This window comes from Caretta caretta, chromosome 6 (genome assembly GCF_965140235.1).
Source record: "Caretta caretta isolate rCarCar2 chromosome 6, rCarCar1.hap1, whole genome shotgun sequence".
NCBI classification, from domain to species: Eukaryota; Metazoa; Chordata; order Testudines; family Cheloniidae; genus Caretta; species Caretta caretta.
Genome location: NC_134211.1, coordinates 29,457,974 through 29,479,259, shown reverse-complemented (window position 1 = coordinate 29,479,259; position 21,286 = coordinate 29,457,974). Strand labels below are relative to the sequence as shown.

Here is a 21,286-nt window from a genome sequence, read left to right as displayed (position 1 = left end):
AAGTGTCATTTAATTTTCATTTTGAAATATAATTACAAAGTGTTCACTGTAAGATATCACTCGTCTGCAAATGTGTCAAGATTAATTTGTGCTAGCTTATTCACAAGTGTCAATAGTTAATTACTGTGTCATCTCTGGATGGCTAAATGACATTCTAACTTCTGATTTTTTACAGTGTTCCTTTATGTTATTTTCCATTAAGGGATGAGTCCATATTCCTACATGTGGGCAAATATTCAAGCACATAAAATACCAGACGTCACAACTCATTAAAATCAACAGAGCATATATTGCGCTATATAACCTATAAAATACATTTAACTGAAAAGATAATTCTAGTAATAATGTCAGATTCCTAAAAACTGCACATTAATTTGGATCTGTCTGATCTAATGCCTAGGGGATTAGTATATGGGATCATTGTTAGATTTTTATACAACAAGACAAGGACAGCTCTTTAGAACAACTGTGTTTCTTAAAAATATTATTTGCCTTCTTTTCTCCGTAGATATTCTGGTCTCTCAATTATGTACTTTTTTCTTTGATTGTTTAGTTGTCAGACAGAGAGAGAGAGAGAGAGAATTAAAAAATTATGATTTCACTGGTAACTTCCTACCCTTCATCACATGAGTAGCAAGAAATCAAACAATGTATCCACTGAGATTAATTGTAGGAAAGAAATGCTTTGAAATGCCAAACACTACTTTTTCTCAGTCTCCTATGATATTTTTCCCTTTATGAAAATAAAAAAGCAATTCATTATTTCTATTGGTTACAAAGGAATACAATTTCTTTTAATAAAATTGATGAAAGGAAATACCAAGCAGAACAATGTTTATTATGAGTTTTTAACGTTCTACAAGAAACATTTTCACAGATTTCTTTCTTGGAGCCTCACCTGTTCTTGCTGTTGGCGAGCAAGGTCCATTTGCTGCCGTTGTTTTTCAATTTGTGAGGCTGCCAGCTTTTTCTGTTCATCATGGGCAGCCAGGAGCTGCTCCCGTAAACTGATCAGCTGGGTGATCATGGTAGAGAGCTGTCGCTCTTTTTCTGCCAGGCTTTCTGGCGTACCTAAATGAGGAGGAAAGATACATTGTGAAGACAGCAGTTATTGAACAATATTCACAAAGAAATTGGGCTAAGTACCAAAGTGCTTTTTCCACGTGACAACTTGAACATATATTTTACTAGAAATTCCCAGCATGCAGCCTTGCTATGTTCCAAGCAGTAGAGGACGTTACAAGAATTGTGAAGCAGAAGAGCAATTGAGAGCAACTATTCCTTTTTTCCGACAAGAGTAATTAATGATGTACTCTGCGATATCAAATCTCTCTTTCCCTTCCATCTAAACCTTCCCAGTGTAATGACTACTTCATGTACTACCAAATTCACATTTTGATTAACATAATTTCCCCTCAGTTGTACATTCTGAAAAAAAATAAGCAACAAGATTCTGTATTATAAGGACAGCACTTTAATGGTTTGTTGGTCATTTATTTAAGAAGATTTCCATCCATATATAGCATGCTGTAGGAATGGTACAGCATGTGGGTCATTTATTGTCATTGAGAAATCATGGCAAAGGTAAACCTCTGTTATGGAACAAGTATACAAGGCGAGCTACGCTTGTAGCCATTGAGAAATGGTTCAACCTGAGAAAATACTTTTAAACATTCTCATTTAACTTTCAAAGTTTACTCTGCAGAGTGTTTAATTAACATGATACTACGGTACATTTATTCTTTGCACTAATGGTGCTTAGCAGTCTGTTTATGGGTAAACTGTATGGTTCTCCAAGTAAAAAGTTCACGATCCTTTTGCGAATGAAGCCAAAAAATATGCTAAATATAAACTATTTTACTTTGGCACAAATAATAATCTCAACTTACTGTACTTGAATCACACAGGTTTCTTTCCCATGTGAGCATCTCAGATCCAGAGTACTATAATGGACAAGTACAGTGAGAGCACAATACAGTGAAGAGACATTGGGAAGCAAAACAACTACTTTCTCCTGGGAAGAAAGCTCCAACTGGATTTGGAGGAAATGAGTCTTGCCAGGCCCACAGAATAAACAAGAGGTGGGGAGCAGGCCAACCAGCTAAAGATCCATTTGAGCCTGCTGGATGCCCCAAAGACATATGAAATCAGATGAGGAGGTAAGGCGATTCCTCCCTCCCACTGACTCACAGAAGACAGCTTCAGGTAAAGAGGAGCCTTAAGACTTTTTGAGGAAGGAGAAGAGAGTTGTGGGGAAGTGGGTCAAGTAAGGAATGGAAAAGCTGGCACCAGAGTTCTGAATCTACCTTCCTCCCTAGAGGAGGATGGAAGTCTTCCAGGCAAGAAGAGGCTGCCAGGTTTCAGTAGCTGCTTCTTCTCCAAGGATGGGGAAACAAACAGGATTCTATGCAGCAGGTTTGAGACTCCCAGAGACTCAACTACTTACACTACATTATTTTTGGATTAATATTATTTTTAAATGTGTAGAGGGTTTTACATTCAAACATGGTCACCAGCGGTGCTCAGCTGCCACATTGATGGGCACAGGATAAAAACCTGAAGAGGCCAAGATTAGTGAAAGGATTTCAGAAATCTTCAATCTGTATTTACTGCATTTTTATGTTTTCTCTTGTAAATATTAAGAAAATCCCTTTGGAAGAAATATTCTGAAATGCTATTGTGGAAATAGTATTGTAAGGATTTTTCAAAAGATAGGTTGAAAATGTAATATGATTTTCATGTAAAGTGTTCCAAAAATGTGGCCTACATCTGTTTATCTGGCTGGAAAGAGAATACAGTTACTGCATGGATTAAATCATTCTTGCTCAGCAGCCCAAAACTTCAGGGTAAAAAGGTAACTGTTTGGAAGTGCATTTCTTAATTTCAATTAATATTTATATTTAAAAGAAAAAAGCTGAAGGGCATTCTATTGTTTAATCCAATTTCTTGTGAAACTCCAGAGGGCTCGTGTGAACTTTAAAATAGTGCATCAACGCCCCAAAAGAGAATCTGGGTAAAAATGTTTAAAGTGTCTAAGTGAGTTGGAAGGCTAAATACTATTTTCAAATGTGATGTAGGCACATAGGAGCCTAAGTTTCACTGAAAATCAGAGGAATTTAGGCTCCTAAATAAAGCTGGACAAAATTTTTCAACCAAAACTTTGTTTTCTTTGCTAAAAAATGCAGATTCAGATTGACCAAAACATTTTGGGAGTTTGTGTGATTTCAATAAAAAATAGGGGAGAGGGTCAGAAATGTCAAAGCAGTTCATTCTGACAGTTGCAATATGAAATATTATGATTTGCAGGCTAGATTCACAAGGGAATTTAGGCACCACTGGCATTCACAAAACTGAGGAAGACATGTCATCCACTCCATTATACCGCACTGGTTAGAGTACTTGCCTGGTAGATGGAAGTCCTGGGGCTCAAGTCCCTGTTCCAGACACAGGATTTAAACCTCTACAGCAAGGATTTGAACTCAGGTCTCCCTCTTCTCAGATGAGTGACCTAACCAACTCCTTTGTGACTATGTCACTTTTGAAAATTTTACATTGCGGCTTCAAAGTGATTTAGGTGCTTTTGAAATATGTACCCCCTAGTTAAGTTTCAATTAATAGACAGCCACCTCAAAAATACACTCCACACTGCCATGAGGAAACATATTTATCTGCCCTCCATAGCCACCACTGATCTACTCCTCTACTTAATCCAGAAAGACAATTGGGAGCAACCTGCTGACTAAGATGATATTCAGACCCATTCACTGACATCTGGGGAAACCATAGCTTAAGACTTCCACATCTGTCAAGCAGCTTCTGAATTGAAATTCTGAGCCTTGATTTTAGTGTCATAAAATATTTTACATACCCAAGGCAGGCATTACAATTCCAATTTGTTACTATATTATTCTGCATGCTTTGTATTTATGTCATAATATGGTTATAAAACCAGCACACAAAATGCTTGCTAAAGCTGTGACATTTGACTATTCTGTTAGACTTAGCTGGAATGCTTGATGTAGGTATGATAGAACACAAGCATCTAAGATATCTCCTTTCCCATTCTTTTAATTCCATACAGTTGCACACTGAAGTTACAATTTCCCATTCAGAAAACAGCAGTGGTAATTGTTTTAGAAGAAAACCACATCTAAAATAATTAATCCCATTACATTATTGACCCCCACCACCAATTATTAATCCTTATTCATTCCCACACAACTCATGTCCACAAATGGGATAGGACTGATGACCCTAAAGCATGCTCATTGAAAATAACGAGAAGCCTATGAAACTGTGCCACATCCTAGTTGAACGCTACTTGTGGCAAGAAAGGATAAAAGATACCTGAATGTTGCGGGTGGGGGGTTAATGGCATAATTTAATTTTGGAGTGGAAAATCCTATCCATTATTTTACAGTTTAAATACTAATAAAAAACAACTTGCTAAGAATGCAGACCAGATTGAGCTGATCTAGCTGGGCCAACAGAGGTCATCAGTAGCTGTGTACCATCATCATCTGTTTCACATCCACTTACTGCAGCGAGCTACAAGATCCCTAAAATCATTACCAGTAAATAAACTCCTCTGCTGACTAATATATATATAGCTGTCTGTACAATACATTTGCCATGAAGACAGATAAAACAAAAAACTTCATATAAAAGATATCAACATACAGTAAATATGCCTGCTTTCATAAACTACTATATATTACACACGTAGCTTTCTCTCTCTGCTCTGAACTATATCTATTCTCTAACTCCAAAGACAGTGCTGCATTTTTTTCCATGGAGCTTTCCTTATCCCCAAAACACATCTGTCTTGAGTTTCGCTAAGATTTGTCAGGTGGATCAGTGCTCCCCAGGGCCTGCTCCATCTGAAGTATTTTAATTTGACTAAACACCTGATTTATTTTATCTCTCCGATGAGAAAGGCAGTTTGTCTTAATAGAGTCTGTCAGCCCACAGTCCCATTCACAGCAATTTACAGGCAGCCAGGGACGCTGGAAGAGAAGAGTGCTGTGATTCTGTATTTTATCCTCCTCCAGAAAGCACCTAAAAGCAGCTATTCACTGCTACTGCATGTGGCATTTTAGAACTGAATTAGCTTTTTATTCAAGTAACTACACTTGTTGTGAATAGCTTATCTGTAAAATTGCTACATTCACTACTGATTTTATTAACCTTTGGCTCCATCACAAAATGGTCTTCAGTTAAGAAAGACCTTTAAAATTGACACATTTTTCTTGTGGGCCTTTATTTCAGTGACTTCAGATTTACTGAATTTGATCCATTGACTTCTTTACTGGTTGTATTTAAAATTTTGAGGCTCAATGGGAAGTCACTGGTATTTAAGGAAATTTTTTTAAAAAGTAAACATAACGGCAATTTTCCTCATCAAAAGTTTAGAATAAACAATAATTTATTCTTCATTGTAGACATTAAAGTATCTACCCTTCCTTGGTGTCTAATAAGCTAAATAAATAATCATAATTGTTCCATCAATTCAATTCTCCATTGTGTTCATTGATTTAACAGTGAATCTTGTATTGCTTTAAGTGTACATTGAGATAAAGTGATCAAATTGAACAGAACCAACACATCAAAGGAAAAATTGAGGAATTTTGGTCATAGGTCAATCTAACAGAGAGTAATAAAATAAAACAGCTATAAATCAACTCCAAAAGAGACCAACTAAATTTTTTTTGTCAGCTAAGATTGCACTTACAGTGTATTCTCCTTGTGGCAAAGTCCTGTCTTTCAAAATTGTTTATAAAGCTCCATGTGCATTTCTGGTGCTATAAAAAAATTATACTTTCCCAAATCTTACATTCAAATCCTTACTAAAATGTGCATAATGATATGCTGCACTTCCATCTGGAAGGCAGTGTAGCTCAGTAGACAGAGCACTGGACTGGGACTCAGGAGACCTGGCCTGCTGGGTGGACAAGTCATTTCATCTTCATGTGTTTCAGTTTCTCCATCTGTAAAAGGTGGATAATAATCCTGTCTTCCTTTGTAAAGAGCTTGAAGAGGTGGTATACGTGAAAGGTGCTGTATAAAAGCTAAATATTATTATTATTATTATTATCTGTCCAGATTTCTTAAAAATGTTTGGAAAGTGATTATAAACCTCATGTCCCAAAATTGTAGATACAGAGTTTATTATTTTGCAGTTTGAGAAGAGAAATTTGTTCCACTGCTTTTCCAGCACTTCTCCCACCCCTGTCATTGATCAGTCTATTTACTGGTTTATCTGCATGTCAGTGACTCTCACAAGATGACATTCCATTCGAGATTCTAGAGACATGATGGCATAGCGATAGCTGTGGGGAACAGAGAAAATAAACAGGAACAAGAAACAAAAGATTTTCAGAGCTACTGAATGTAATTTCAAACTCTGTTCTTTTGTACTCAGCAACAGAAAAAGGACAGCCCCTTTAAAAACTGTATGCTGTACCAACCCAAAAAAAGACAATAAGAAACACAGAGTGACAAACAGGCCTAGTAATTAAAATACAAAGTCCACAGAAAAGGGACTTTTTCCATTGACATCAATAGGCTTTGGATCAGGCCCTAACAGCAGGAGACTAGCAGGCTGGAATCAAAGCTTCTAATTCTCACCCTGACACTAAATCACTGAGAATTCTTGAACAAGGCTGCCTCAGTTTCCCCAACCTGTAAAATGTGTAAATTAGCACAACAAAGTAGTTTTGTTCAATCTACAAAGTGCTTTGAGATGTTTGGATCAAAGTCTCTAGGCAGCTGCAAAGTATTATCATTTCTCTTGAATTCCATGATTAACATAGAGCCTTATAAATACCATTCTCTTTCACTCTCTGCATCTTAAACTTTTGTCTGATACATCTAAATAAAACATGAAAGCTAAGTTACAATTGCTTATGCCCCCTCTGTTTAGTGTTTTAAATAACCAGACAGTGTATTTTTAATAAGATCAACAGAAGGCAAGACAAGAAAGGAGAAGAGCGGACTTTGCCAGCAGCTACAGAAAGGCTTAAAAACACTTAACTGCAGTTCCAAAGTATCATCAACTGAAGCAATTCAACCAACAATCAAAAATGATTTTGAATCAAATTAAGCAATTTCTGCCTTTGAAAAAAGGATGTCCAATTCCCCTGGAAGTTCTAATATTTTTTAAATGGACATTGTTTGAGAAGGAAAAAAGCAAAAACACAGTGCCAGACATAAAGGAAAGTATATTCAATCTGAGCCGCTGGAAATAACCTGGTTAAACCATTCATTCTGTCTAACACCACAGTCTGCAGCACACATCAGATGGGCTGTGATGTCTCTACTTCACAGGCTCTCTGTCCAGCATTTAGCATTTACACTTTTTTGATTGGGTCACCTTTTAAATGCCACAAAATAGGGCAGCAGAAGTCAACAAAAATAAACAGGGAAAACAGAAGAAAGTAACAATTGAATGGAAAGGCTTCTGAGATAAAAGTCAGTTTGTGGTGGCTGCCTGAAGAAGGAGCTCCCTTCCCAGCACGAGCATCTAATTTGAGTTCTAACTCCAACAGCAGTTTAAAAAGCTTTCTGCTCTAAAGGGCCCCAAGTGCATCATAAAGATAAAAGATTTCAGTACAAAACAACCACAAAGACCTCTATTATCTTATCGGTCTTTGGTTACCACAGCCTAACCAATATGACTAAGTTCTAAAAGACTCTTTTTTATACAAACACCAGAATACTGGAATTTCTTTATTTCATGATCAGTTAGCGATTGTGTGTGCTCCCATATGCTACTGTCCAGTCCTCAGTCAATAAAAAGTTTTATAAATGCTGCTGTTGTGCTTTATAGCATCCAAATGCAGAAGGCAACAGAGCAAACGTCCAGCAAGCAAACCACACAGGCTAGCATCTTTAGTGAAGGTGTGAGATTCCCCCGACCCTCACATGAAAGCAATTCCTAATGTAACCCAACAATAAAATAAAATAAAATCCTGTGTGTATAAACAAGACTGGAAGATGTGTGAAGTAATTTATGAAATCATAATTTAGTGCAAATTCTGTCAGATTAATATAGATTATCTCCAAAAAGTGGCTTAAGAAAGCTCTACTCATGATGTGGTCCAAAATGCTTAACTGATGATCTGCAGGATTCTGCCGTACTCCCAGATTTGCTTAACACCAGATGCCTAGCACATTTCAGATGTTGGTGAACCAAAAGCAGTGTGGTTTGGAGAAACAGAGTGTATTAACTCTGTTAATACAGTAGTACTGCATAACTCAGTAGTAACCTGCGGTCTGAAAATCATTTTAAGAGTTCCATTATGATCTGCTTAAAATGTGTTTTCACCCCCATACTGTTCTAGGCTGGCTATCTATATTACAGGGAGCAGTATGGGAGGACAAGAAGCCTCCACAGGGTCATTATGACCCACCCTCCCAACCACACACACACACGTGTATGTAGGTGGGGAGTGGACAGGGAAAGCATCACAATTACAGGGCTAGCTGCACTTTTGTCCCCTGTCTGGTATCTCTAAGAGCACCCCTTCAGGTGTCAGGCCTTGTGCTTTTAGCTATCCTGGAACAGTATTCCATAATTCTTCCATTCTTACCAGGCCATGGCCTACAGTACCCTGTAGGTCAACCATGCTTGCCTAGCAGATCGTACTGAGATTAGGAACCTGGGGCTTTTGCATTCGTGAGTCTGTGACTAATGGGGTATGGTGACAAAACATCCTTCTTAAACCAAGTACTGTGTATGGTGAAGCATTTGGAGGGGGGGGAATATGATTTAAAGAGAGTCTTCACAAATGTTTCTCTTCCCTAATCTAGATAGTGACCTCGGAAGGCCTAACTTTTTCAGACACTCCCAACAAGTGTCTGTGTCTCAGCCTGGCTCCCCCAAATGACTACCCCTCCCCTTGAGAAAGTGGTCCTTTGTAAACCCGCTGCATTCTTTCAATCTCCTGTGTTTGCAGGCCTTTTCCTGTCCTGACATTGTCTCTTAACTATCAAGTTTTTGCTGAAAAGTGGCTTATCTGGTGCCACTCTTTTTCCTTCCTGCTTGTATTTCCCAGCAGCCCCCTTTTTAAACTAAACCAATAAATTCATACCATGACCATCCCAATAACCAGGTCAACAGACAATAGTAATCTCTTATTACAGAACAGCTCCAAAACCATCAGAGGATGTAACCTGTACAAAGTATAGGGCCAGCTCACATTACTTTCCCCCAGGTGACTCTCTGAGTCACAGACTGGTCCCTGATCTGCTCCTTGGGTAGCAAAACTAAGCACTGCCCCATGCTTAGGTCTGTGGCAAAGACACAATTGAGCCCTAAAAGAAAATCAATTTCAGGAGTGTAATTGTTCCTGGCCTTAGGGGTAATATGATATGTCCATAGCCTCTCCAGATAGTAGCCACAAGGGAAAAGGCTGAATATTTGTATTTTTATCCAAATGGCATCTTAAAAAGTTCACACACACACACATACAAATGCTTGAACACTATTTTAGACAATCCTTAGAGCACTTTGGCTCCATTAATATACTTGGGCAGTTTCTGGCAATTATACAAACCTACTTCATATGTTCTATGCTATTTAAAAGAAAACTACCCCTTTTTTCCCAAAGTGGCCCTCAGAAATTCCAGAAAATGTATTCATCCATGTACATGCAACCAGTAGGAAAACGAGTTGCTGAATTAATTATTCTGAAAGTTTTACAAAAGTAGAGATTTAGAGTTGTGAATGGCTAGTTTGACGAGGTAAATGATTTCAGAAATGGTTTGTATCTGTTCAATGGGCTCAGTTTGGAATCTGTGTGAAAAAAATGTGTCAACAATGAAGGGAAACAGAAATACGCATCAGACTTTCCAACTAAACCTCAGTAAACCTGTTCTTCCTAAGTTAGAGGATGATGAGAAAAGGAAAGGCCACAGGCAGAGAGTAGTGTGAATAGTGATTTAAAGACAAACACTGAAAATAAGAGGTCGAAAGGGAAAGAGAAGCAAGGAATTTTGACCAGTAGCTCTGAAGAATGTAGCCTAGGACACCGCATTGGTAATCCAGATAAAATGAACAGGATGGTGTTGCATTTGAAACAATAATTATTAAGAATACAGACAAGAATTAGAAAAACAACAGTTGCCTGTATTACATATATAAGATTTAATTCCAAGAAGCTTAAAATAAGCAAGCAAGATAAGCGGAAGGAAGTTTAGTTATTAGGGTGCTAACTTGAGATGTGGGAGACCCACGTACAATTCACTGCTCTGTCAGACTTCCTGTGTGATCATGGGCAAGTCACTTAGTCTCTCAGTTCCTATCTATAAAAAGGGGATAACAATACTTCCTTACCTCATAGGGTTGTTGTGAGGATAAATACACTAATGACTGTGAAGCACTCAGATAATGGGGTAATGCGGGACAGAAAATTCCCTAAGATAGATGGAGAGGAAGAATTCCAGTGTCTGTTTTTGCTAAAATTTCACCCACTAATGCTCTCCAGCAGGACATCAAATTACAAATATTTCATCATCCGAATGACGTTTACCTGCTGTTTGTGAAATCAATAGCATTATACAAACTAATCCTTTTCATGGGTCTCAAATACACATCACGTTGATTCCAGGATAAGAGCTATGAGAAGCAGGGCACAGGATGATTTGAAGAACGATGGAGGATTTCCATTTATTGTAGTCCATGTGATAAGCAATAACACAAGTAAAAAGAAATTCCATAAAGTAGATCATTTTAAGGTCCTGGAAAGAAAACTAACAATTAGATGATGAAGGTGTGTGGGGGGGGTTTCATTCTCAATTAATTGGGATTATCCAGCAATAGTGGCTGGTCAAGTACCTTGCTCTCTTCCACCTTTAAGCATATAAATATTTGGAAAAGTAATATGGTAACTATATAGATAATTTATTCATTACTTATACTTTATAATATTTATATTTATATTAAATGTATAGTAACAGGTCAAGATAGATTAGGTATTAAATACACTTGATTGTGATGTTCACAGCTGAAAACTGATATACTGTGTGGAGAAAATTCTGCCCTTTATTACATCTCTTCAACCTCATTAAAGTCAATACATTTGCACAGGTGTAACTGGAGAGCAGAATTCATTTTTTTGCCAAATGCGCTATTTCTAGTTCACTGTATGTTTGGAAGCACGCACACACAAACAAACATACAGACAGGAGTAAACAATATGTAAAGAAAAGGCTGGTAAGGAAAGGCTCTATCAATGGACTATGTTGATTCAAAAAACCAAGATACTAAAGGTAGTGTAGCTGGAAATGTTAAAGAATTAATGAACAGGAAATCTATCACACCGGTATAACTGTCACCTTCAGAGAGTTAAAATTAAACTGTGGGAACAAATGATACTCCATGGTACACTGTGGCATAAACAAGAGTCAATTACATTGACTATTCCAGCAACTGCAAGATAAAAATAGACTTACTGGACTCAATCTTCAGCTGTGTCTAATAAGTGACAGGCGCTGGTAAAGGGAAAAGACACAAGAGCAATTTGTGGCTAGCAGCTCCTGGGGCCAATTCTATGTTGTCCCTGTCCCTATCACAGTTTAGAGCAGTTTCATGGTAAACTAACCTGGGCCAGCTATGGTCCCAAGACGCCAGTATGCCAGCTGGGAACTACCGGAGAGCAGCTGGCTTGCTGGCTCATTTGTGTCACTGGGGCAGTGAAGAGGAGCTGTCCCAATATCACTTGTAATTTACATCAGAAGGTACAAAAGATTTAAGGGCCTGAGGGTAAAAAGACTGCTCTACAATGTCATCAAATATACCTCTCTGAGATGGGAGGGCTGCTGGATACAAGACAGGGGCAGCACCAGGATGCCAGAAGTTCCAATAGTAAAGATGGCAGAACTTCTGGAACTTTATACAGTGTAAAGTAACATTAAATATATAGGGTTGACCATTCTGCCCCAACACACAGCACTGTGTCTGTACCGCTGCCAGGATCATTAAGGTACCCTCCACTAGTTTTATGACTGAAGGTGAAATCTTGAGCTAAAAATATACATAATCAAACTTCCCTTTATTATTGGAAACCACCCTAACTCATTCCTTAATCACAAACCATCGCAGGCCTATGTTACAGCTTCTTTAAGGAGATACAACAAAGTAGTAAAAAGGTTTAAAAACCTACACCTTTTACTTTTCATGACTGGTTCCACATCAATAGCCTTATTCTTCAACTTTCAGCTTCAGAATGCTGTAAGCTGCCACACAGCAAGAGAAAGGGAGTTTCATCTGGGAATGTGGGACATCCAATATATACAGCACTTTTCCTTTTGAAGCCTGGGTCTCAAGTATTGCGTGTACGGGGGGGCGAAGGGGCGGGAGCTTGTCTTTTATTCAAATGTTCAAACACCAAGATCAGTAAAGTAGTGGCTGAAAGAGCGGAGATGTTAATCCTAACATTGGTCAAACTTCCCAGTAACAACCATAATGTTAATAAGACTTGTCATAGCTAACAAATTGATCTTTTACTATATTGACTCACTTTTTTTTTTAATTCCATTAGAACCACTTACTCCATGGTCCTGAATCACCTCTCACACCATTTTTACTCTGGTATAGCTCTTCAGTGGTAGTACTCCTCATTTACACATCACTGTGAGAGAAGAACTGATCCCCACACTCCCATCTTTCTATTACCTCTACTGTCCCAATATAGGATATATCACAGTAGGTCAGATCAGTGGGCCACTTCATCCAGTATCCTGTCTCTGGCCCTGATTCAATGCCCACTAAAGTCAACAGGAAACCTTCCCTTGACTTCAGTGGGCTTTGGATCAGGGCCTCTGACAACACTCCGTAGCAGATGCTTCAGATAAAGATGCAAGAAGCCCTGTTGTGGATAATTTTGGAATAACAGATTATTAATAACTTGCCTAAATAGAAAGTTTCTTCCTAACCCCATCAGTTAGCGATTGGCTTATGGCCTGAAGCATTAAGGTCTATGTAGCTTATTTAAAAATAAATTCTAAGTGTGGCTCTTCTCGTTATTCATGTTCTTCCTAACCCCATCAGTTAGCGATTGGCTTATGGCCTGAAGCATTAAGGTCTATGTAGCTTATTTAAAAATAAATTCTAAGTGTGGCTCTTCTCGTTATTCATGTAAGTGTCTTAGCCTTTTGGGCACCTACTAAACTCTTACCACAAGAATTTATTGAGGTTAATGAGTTCCATGGGTCAATTATGCATGGGGTGGGAGGAGTTAGGGTAGGACAGAAGGATTTCCTTCAATCAGTTTTAAACATGTAGCCTTTCAGTTTCACCGAATATCCCCTTTTTCCTGTATTATGGGAAAGCTCATTAGGATCACCTGTTTTACGTTCTCTATAAAAACCTTTATTTTATGTTACTCCGTTATACCCCCCAACCTCTTATCTGAACCAGCTAACCCAATCTTTTCAAAATCTCTCTTCTGATGGAAGTAGTTTCTTGCCTCTAATCATTTTTCTCTCTGGACCCATTCTACTTCTGTGATACATTTTTTAAGATAGGGTAGCTAGAACTGAATTCTTTTTCCAGATGGGAGCTTTCTATATATATATATATATATATATATATATATATATATATATGGCATTATAATGTTTTCTATCCTATCTTTATACTTTCTAACATTTTGTTTGCTTCGCTGACCACTGATGTTCACTAAGCAGAACCCACCTACAAAAGACACCATGTCTTTTTCCTGAGCGATTAGTTAGTAACACTCCAGATATTCAAAATCAGACGGGAAAAAGCCCTAGAAAATAAGAGAATAATCCTGCACCAGCTGAGTGCTTGTGCCTTTGCCTTGGTGTGGAGGGAGTGTATGTCTTAGGAGCTCTTATCCACCTCTAATTTCTATGATTCTATATTCTAAAATCTACAAGACAGAAACCTTCTTTGTTGTAACTTCTACTTTTAGATGTGCTTCTTCAATCTGTAGGTTTATTTCTTTTGTTTTTACATAATGATAGGTAGTGCACCCTTTGGAATTACAATGCTGAGAGTCAGAAATGATGACAGTCTGGTTTAACTAAGATCTTATCACCAACATACAAAGATTAGGAATTTTTTGGAGGAAAATATGTAAATGAAGATTTCAGGATTGATTTTGAAATTGCTCCATTTCTTTGATTATTCTTTCATAGTTCAGTATAGCTGGATAAAAATATTCTGTTTCCATGTTCAACTTTGACTTGTACAAGTGATTTCTGGGTAACATAGTACTCTTTAAAATGAATCTTATATTTTTAGACTGTAAACATGAAATATCCCCAAGCGATCTGTAAAATTTTTCATTCTTTTGCATCTGGTATGTATCATTATTAGGGCACAATGACAATGAATGCTGGTTTGGGAGGAAAAGCTCCCTAATTAAAATACCTATGCAGAACCACAGGACTGTGCTATTTAATAAGGTAACTTTGGAAGGTGAACTGTATATCTAAATAAACTGATAAAGGTAGAAAAAAGTGAGTTTAATGCCTTATTTGAAGAATGGAACTCATCTGAATTATTTTCAATTCATTTTTCTTGTGTAAGTAATGTCACTGATAATGACTCATGATTTCCTTAGATTCTATTTGCCCTGAATAAAACCAGCTTATGGAGTATAACATGTTTTTGCCATATGTTTTAGTTGTCTAGTTCATTATACAGAAGGTATTGGTAACAGTTAGCTAAAGGAAGCTAAAAAAGGTTTAGGTATTCTTTCATATCCTTATAATAGAAAAAGATACCATTATCTCAACGACATACTTTACAAATACTGCTGGAAAAGAAGTCTCAATACCATATTTTTAGACACTAGATCCTTCATATATGTTAAGCTTACTGGTTTTAAAATGTGATCTGCAGAAAAGGAACTTTTTTTTCAGATGCCATTGTTTAATTTTGTTATAAAGTTTGCTCAGCAAATAATGTGACTCTTCTTTCTTTGTTTGTTCTACATTTTGAAAAACAATTTCCATTTCAATTTTTGTAGATCCATTAAGAGCATGATGGTCAGAAAGTTGAGGCCTGAAGTCCACACACCTTTTGTGCATGCACTTGCAGTAGGTGAGCATGCAATACAGGTGCAAAAATGCATCAAGACCTTAGATTTCTGAGAATCGGATACTAATTCTGTTTTCCAGAGGACAAAATCTGGGCATGTGACAAAGAAAGAATCCTCCCCACCACACAAACAAAGAAGCCATTCCATAGCTACTACTGGGATGCAAAAGTCCCTGAAGCTATTGCACTATACCGCTCTGTGATAGGCCAGGCAGTGGATTCACACAGTAATAGATCAGCTAGATCCATCATGCCTCTCTAAATCCCAAAACAATCCCTTCGCACAAGGACTAGGAATGCTCCAGGAACCTTCCTCAGTTCCCTAAAACACAACAGAACTGCAGTAATTCTACTGCATCTAAGATCCACAGTACACACAGGGTAAAGGATAGCAGTTGCTCCCATGAAATTTATTTCTGGTTTCCAATGTCTTACAGTTACTTTTTATTTCCTTGTTAAATAAGGTACTTCTGGTATTTCTAGTTAGCACTTATTAGCTGCACCACTCAGAAATGTCTAAATATAAATACAGTGAATATTAGATAGTACTGCAAGATTTATATACTTTAAATAAAAACTTTAATTTTGATCTTAATTACATGTTCATCTTTCACGTCTTACAAATACAAACAAGTATATCAATGAAAAACTTGTATTTGCCTCTAGAGATTTTTATTGCCTCTGGTTATACGGAATGAAGAAGTGAAGTTTATTGCAAAGCAAGGACATTAGCATACCCTGTCTATCAAAAAAACCATAGAGAGGAAACTTCCTACTTTAGAGGAGACAATTTAGTCAAAAGCCCTTGATATGCAGGAAGACAATAACATTTTACACATTTAGAATACGCAATATATAGGACTTTATCCAAAGCCCAGTGAAGTCAATAGAAGGACTTTCATTGACTTCAGTGGACTTTAAATCAGGCTCATAGATAGCATGCAGTGAACATTAGTAGTAGCATTAGGTGGTCAAACAAAGAAGGCTTTAGACTTGTAAACCTCCAGATCCTTCTAAATCTTATTCAAAATTGCATTATTATTGTCATAAATATAAAGGGAAGGGTAAACACCTTTAAAATCCCTCCTGGCCAGAGGAAAAATTCTTTCACCTGTAAAGGGTTAAGAAGCTAGGATAACCTCACTGGCACCTGACCAAAATGACCAATGAGGAGACAAGATACTTTCAAAAGCTGGGAGGAGGGAGAAAAACAAAGGATCTGGGTCTGTCTGTGTGATGCTTTTGCCGGGGACAGAACGGGAATGGAATCTTAGAACTTAGTAAGTAATCTAGCTAGATATGTGTTAGATTATGATTTCTTTAAATGGCTGAGAAATTAAGTTGTGCTGAATAGAATGAATATTCCTGTCTGTGTGTCTCTTAGTAACTTAAGGTTTTGCCTAGAGGGATTCTCTATGTTTTGAATCTAATTACCCTGTAAGGTATTTGCCATTCTGATTTTACAGAGGTGATTCTTTTTACTGTTTTTTCTATTAAAATATTTCTTTTCAAGAACTGAATGCTTTTTTCATTGTTCTAAGATCCAAGGATTTGGGTCTGTGGTCACCTATGCAAATTGGTGAGGATTTTTGCCAAACCTTCCCAGGAAGTGGGGTGCAAGGGTTGGGATGATTTTGGGGGGAAAGACGTTTCCAAACAACGTTTTCCCAATAAACCCAGATAAACGTTTGGTGGTGGCAGTGGAAGTCCAGGGCAAAGGGTAAAATAGTTTGTACCTTGGGGAAGTTTTAACCTAAGCTGGTAAAAGTAAGCTTAGGAGGTTTTCATGCAGGTCCCCACATCTGTACCCTAGAGTTCAGAGTGGGGAAGGAACCTTGACAATTATAGTTTAAAACATTTCTAATCTGCTAAACATAATATGCTGTCCTGTAAGACCATCTCAGCAGAGCAACTTATTACTGCAAAAAAATGGAATATTACAAAACCTTCTGAAATTGTCAGAATCTCGTTGTATGAATGAGTTAAAAAATTGCTTGTGTGTTTTCCCAAGTTTTATAAACAACAGAGGAATTTTCAACCCTCATAAGTGAATGCACCCCCAATCAAACCAGAATTCCTAGGAAACACTGCAAAATTATTGACCCAGTTTCTTAACTACATATACAAACTCCCAAATCACGTTAGTCAGAGCAACAAAGAGATAGCCTACATTTACAGACCAAAGTTCCACCCATGTTCTAACAGTATTCTGGTCTAATTATACTCCAAACCACAGGCATGAGTACATTTAGCCAGATGTTTCTAGGAAGCAACTAAAAAATAGAATTGGGAATTTTTAAAATTCAATATATTCCTACACCAAACTGATCACAAACCAAAACATTTAACACAATCATTTACTATGAAGTCACTTGGAATTAAACTGCTCAAAACCTTAAACCAGAAAACTTTATTAGGTTGTTTTGATACATCTGCATTTACAGAAATGCTCTACAGATGAGATATAAACACTGAGTGAAATACAAATATGAACCATTCAAAAGAGTTAATGTAATGTAATATCAGAAAGTCTAGGCTTTTGGCCTAAGTGGCCACCATCTACAGTACTCTGCACCTCAGAGTACAACTGGAAACACCAAACCAAGCCGGGAAATGAGGCATCCCATTGTGATATTTCTCCAATTCTAAACACCATAAAGATGCTGGAATGCATTTAGGAGAAACAGAGACACCAAATCCCATTTCTTCTTCAAGCCTCAAGACCCAGTCCTAGATTAAAGCTGCATTTCCTTGATTTATTTGCACAGTGAACATTGTTTCCTTGTTATTTTGCCTCTTACAGCACTGAACCTAACAAAACAGGATAAGACAGACAGACAGACAGACAGAAAGAGGAGAAAACTATGAAATGCCCTATGAAATGCCCTCCAACTCATTTTGTACAAAGTATGTGCTATGTTTTGATCAACGTATTTATTGTAGCTGGAAGTAAATCTTCATGAGACACAATTTTCTTGAAAGTTACACTGAGTGTAATTGGGAAGCTGAAGCATCAATCTTTCTTTTTCAACCAATCAGCCAAGAGGTTGATTGGGGTTGCAGAAGAATTTTGTATTTCCACAATGTGCTTTAGAGCCACCTTCTTTCTCTCTGAGGGTTATGTAGCATGCTGAACACTCATTCACAGGAAATGTAGCTTAGAAATTCTCAGTAAAACTGTCAAAAGTATCAAAGTGACTTAGGCACCTACGGCCCATTTTCAAAAGTGACTTGGGCACTTTGGAGCCCAAGCCCTAGATTTTTAAAGGCATTTAGACATTTAAAGATACAGATAGGCATCTGGTGGGGTTTTCAAAAGTAACCAGACATCTAACTTCCATTGGTTTCAAGAGTTTTCATACCATTAGACAAGAACACATTCTTCCCTGTACAGATTCTTGAAGCCATTGTCGAGTCATGTATCTTATTCAACGTACTCTTTTGCACTATTGTTAATATTGGTTCATTCATTTCTTCCTTTAATTTTCATTCTCACTCTTCACTTGCAGCATAAAGTAGTGGCCCTGAGAGTTGAGATTTGTCTGGAGAATTTGTGAGATTCTCACTGAAAGTGATGATGTCAGCATAAAAGAAATCTCCAAAGTTTCCTATCAAGTTCAAGACTCTGCCTTTCAGTTGTTTTTACGGCATAATCACCAAACGATTCCAAAATGATATAATCACAATATTGCGTTATCAAAGAAGAAAAAATGGCTGAATGAAGCTGATGTTGAAGAGCTGCTGAAAGGTTTGGAATAATTACATATCACTTTGCTAAACCATTTCAACAGTTTGGCACTAATTGGAACCTTTTTTGGCAGCCTCACCCAAGACAACAAAAATGAAATGTGTTCAGAGGTATATAACCATCTCATTCCTAGGCTCTTCCATGAATGTTTCAATGCATACTTGTGGGGTAGTGTAGAGAAGTCTGCTGCTGCCTGGGCTGTATAATTTACTGCCCTGTTCCTGCACGATGTTTTGTGCTGGTGCCCCACTGAAGTCAATGGGTTCCATGTAGATTCAAGAATCCACACAAGCAGAGCAGTCTGCAAGACTGGGGTCAGGATAGGTAAAGAAAAGACTCCAGTCTCCACAGACATCCATCTGGCGCCTTTCACAAACAAAATGGTAACAACTTAATTTAAAAAAAAAACATATACATACAAAATAAGCAGCATTATTTAAACCTACTTTCTCATGCAAAAAACCTACAGATTTTGACCAACAAAAAATTGATAGAAATGTAGTGTTTATAATTCATATTTATTAAAAATAGTTACTTTTTCCATTGTTCAGTCTATTTCATACCATTTACATCTCAGATATGATTAAGCTAACATTGAGAATAAAGAAGACTATTACAAAAAACTTTTTCAAAATGTGACAAAACCATTATTCACTCTTCACCAGCTAACCTCCTAAGTCTCATAATATGATTTAATCAGGTTTTTTTTGTCTTCTCACCAGAGAAATCCACCATTCCAGAGCATGAGCTAAACATCACACATTCTCATTTTATGAGAGAGAAAAAGCGGGAACATTTAAAGTTTTCCATTAAAAACTGAAATATTAGCTTAGCTTAAAAAACATACACACTTTATTTACAGTGGCAGTTGAGGTAAATTGCAGAGATTGAGTAACAGCCCCTACATTTAACAACCTGGGGTGCTTGTATCCAGGTATTCTCAATGGATGATGGTTGGCTCAAGAATTCATTTCCTCTTACTGGTCCATCAGAACTTGAGCTAGTTAGCTTAAGAGCAGATACCAGATCCACCCCTTTTCTGGGCTTTTTCCAGAAGAGTTGGGGTGTGCTTATTATTAACAATGCAAAACTATGTTTATTTTTGTTACCCTAATCTTAATATTAATAGCTTTTACGTATTCATTCAGCATAGGGTAAGTTAATATTAGTTTCCATAGAAATTTCTATATGTTCTTTATGCATTTCACTCTTTTAGGCAACATTTTATGGCATAGGCAAAACTGCCATACTGCAAATATTCTATAGCATATTTGACAAGTAGTTCATCAAATGTATTGTATGTAGTATTGGATGATTCGTTGTCAAATAATATTTCTGATTATCCACTGAGTACCTGGACTTTTGACATAAATCTAATTATGCTTAAGAAAATGAATGCTTGTTCTCTGAAGGTTAGAACAAACAATATTGCTAATTTATATTTATATATTAAAAAAAAATGAGGCAAGTTACCCAGACATAAAGCTAGCTATCGGCTGAACAATGAACATATTTCATGCTCATAGACCCGAAAACCCTCACCAAGCCTCACACACAGCCAGTCCTTAACACTGATTACTCACTGTTATTTAAACTCGGGATTCGGTACATGTTTGCATGTAGTCATATGTTAAAATGCCTTTCCTGTGCATTTCTATCTTTGGAAGTGTCAGAATATGGCTCTACACCTGAGGATTATTACAAAAATAAAGGTCCTAATTTTCAGAAGTAATGAGCACCACGACTACAGCTGGAGTCAACGGCAGTTAATAGCTACCAAGTTTAAGTAGGTTCGTAGATACAGCTGGTCGGGAATTTTCTGACAGAACTTTTTTGGGGGTGGGAGGGAAGGATGGTGTCAGAAAATGCCGATTTGTCAAAATCTAAATATTCTGCAGTTTGCCTAGTCTCCGGTTAGCTCACCCACCTGCCTTCCAGAGTTCCTGGGATTTCCAGGTTCCTGGGGAGCATGGGCAATTAGGGAGCATATTTCATTCTGGCAACACCAAAACGCTTCTGCTGAGGGAACATTTTGGTGTTTCCCAAACAAGACATTGCAGACCCCCAGTTCCACTAAAAACTTCACATTTTGGATTTTTGTCGTGATTTTGGATGAAAATATTTCCAAAACCTTGAAATGTTTTCCTGGAAGTCTTTTTTTCCTGGCCAGCCCTATTCATAGATTTTAAGACCAGAAAGGACCACTGTGATCTTCTAGTTTGACTCCTTGCATAACACAGGCCAGAAAATGTCACCAAGAAATTCCTGCATCCAGCCCAAAGCTTCTGGTTGAGCTATAGCATCTCTTTTAGGAAGATATCCAGTCAAGATTTAGAGACTTTAAGTAATAAAGAATACACCACATATTTAGGTATGTTGGTGCCGAGGTTACTTAACCTCACTGTTAAAATTGTGTGTTTTATCTCTTGTTTAAATACGTCTAGCTTCAGCTTCCAGCTGAAGAT

At 37.4% G+C, this 21,286-nt stretch overlaps 1 protein-coding gene across 23 annotated transcripts in view; it reads right to left on the bottom strand.

Annotated features, from left to right (window-relative positions):
• The window catches only part of SOX6 (SRY-box transcription factor 6), a 451,605-nt gene that overhangs the window by 167,362 nt on the left and 262,957 nt on the right, over positions 1 to 21,286 (bottom strand). For all 23 annotated transcript variants that reach the window (XM_048853489.2, XM_048853504.2, XM_048853488.2 and 20 more), the window contains one exon: positions 899 to 1,071. In XM_048853489.2, coding sequence (XP_048709446.1) covers positions 899 to 1,071 — 173 coding nt within the window. The remainder of the gene's footprint in view (positions 1 to 898; positions 1,072 to 21,286) is intronic.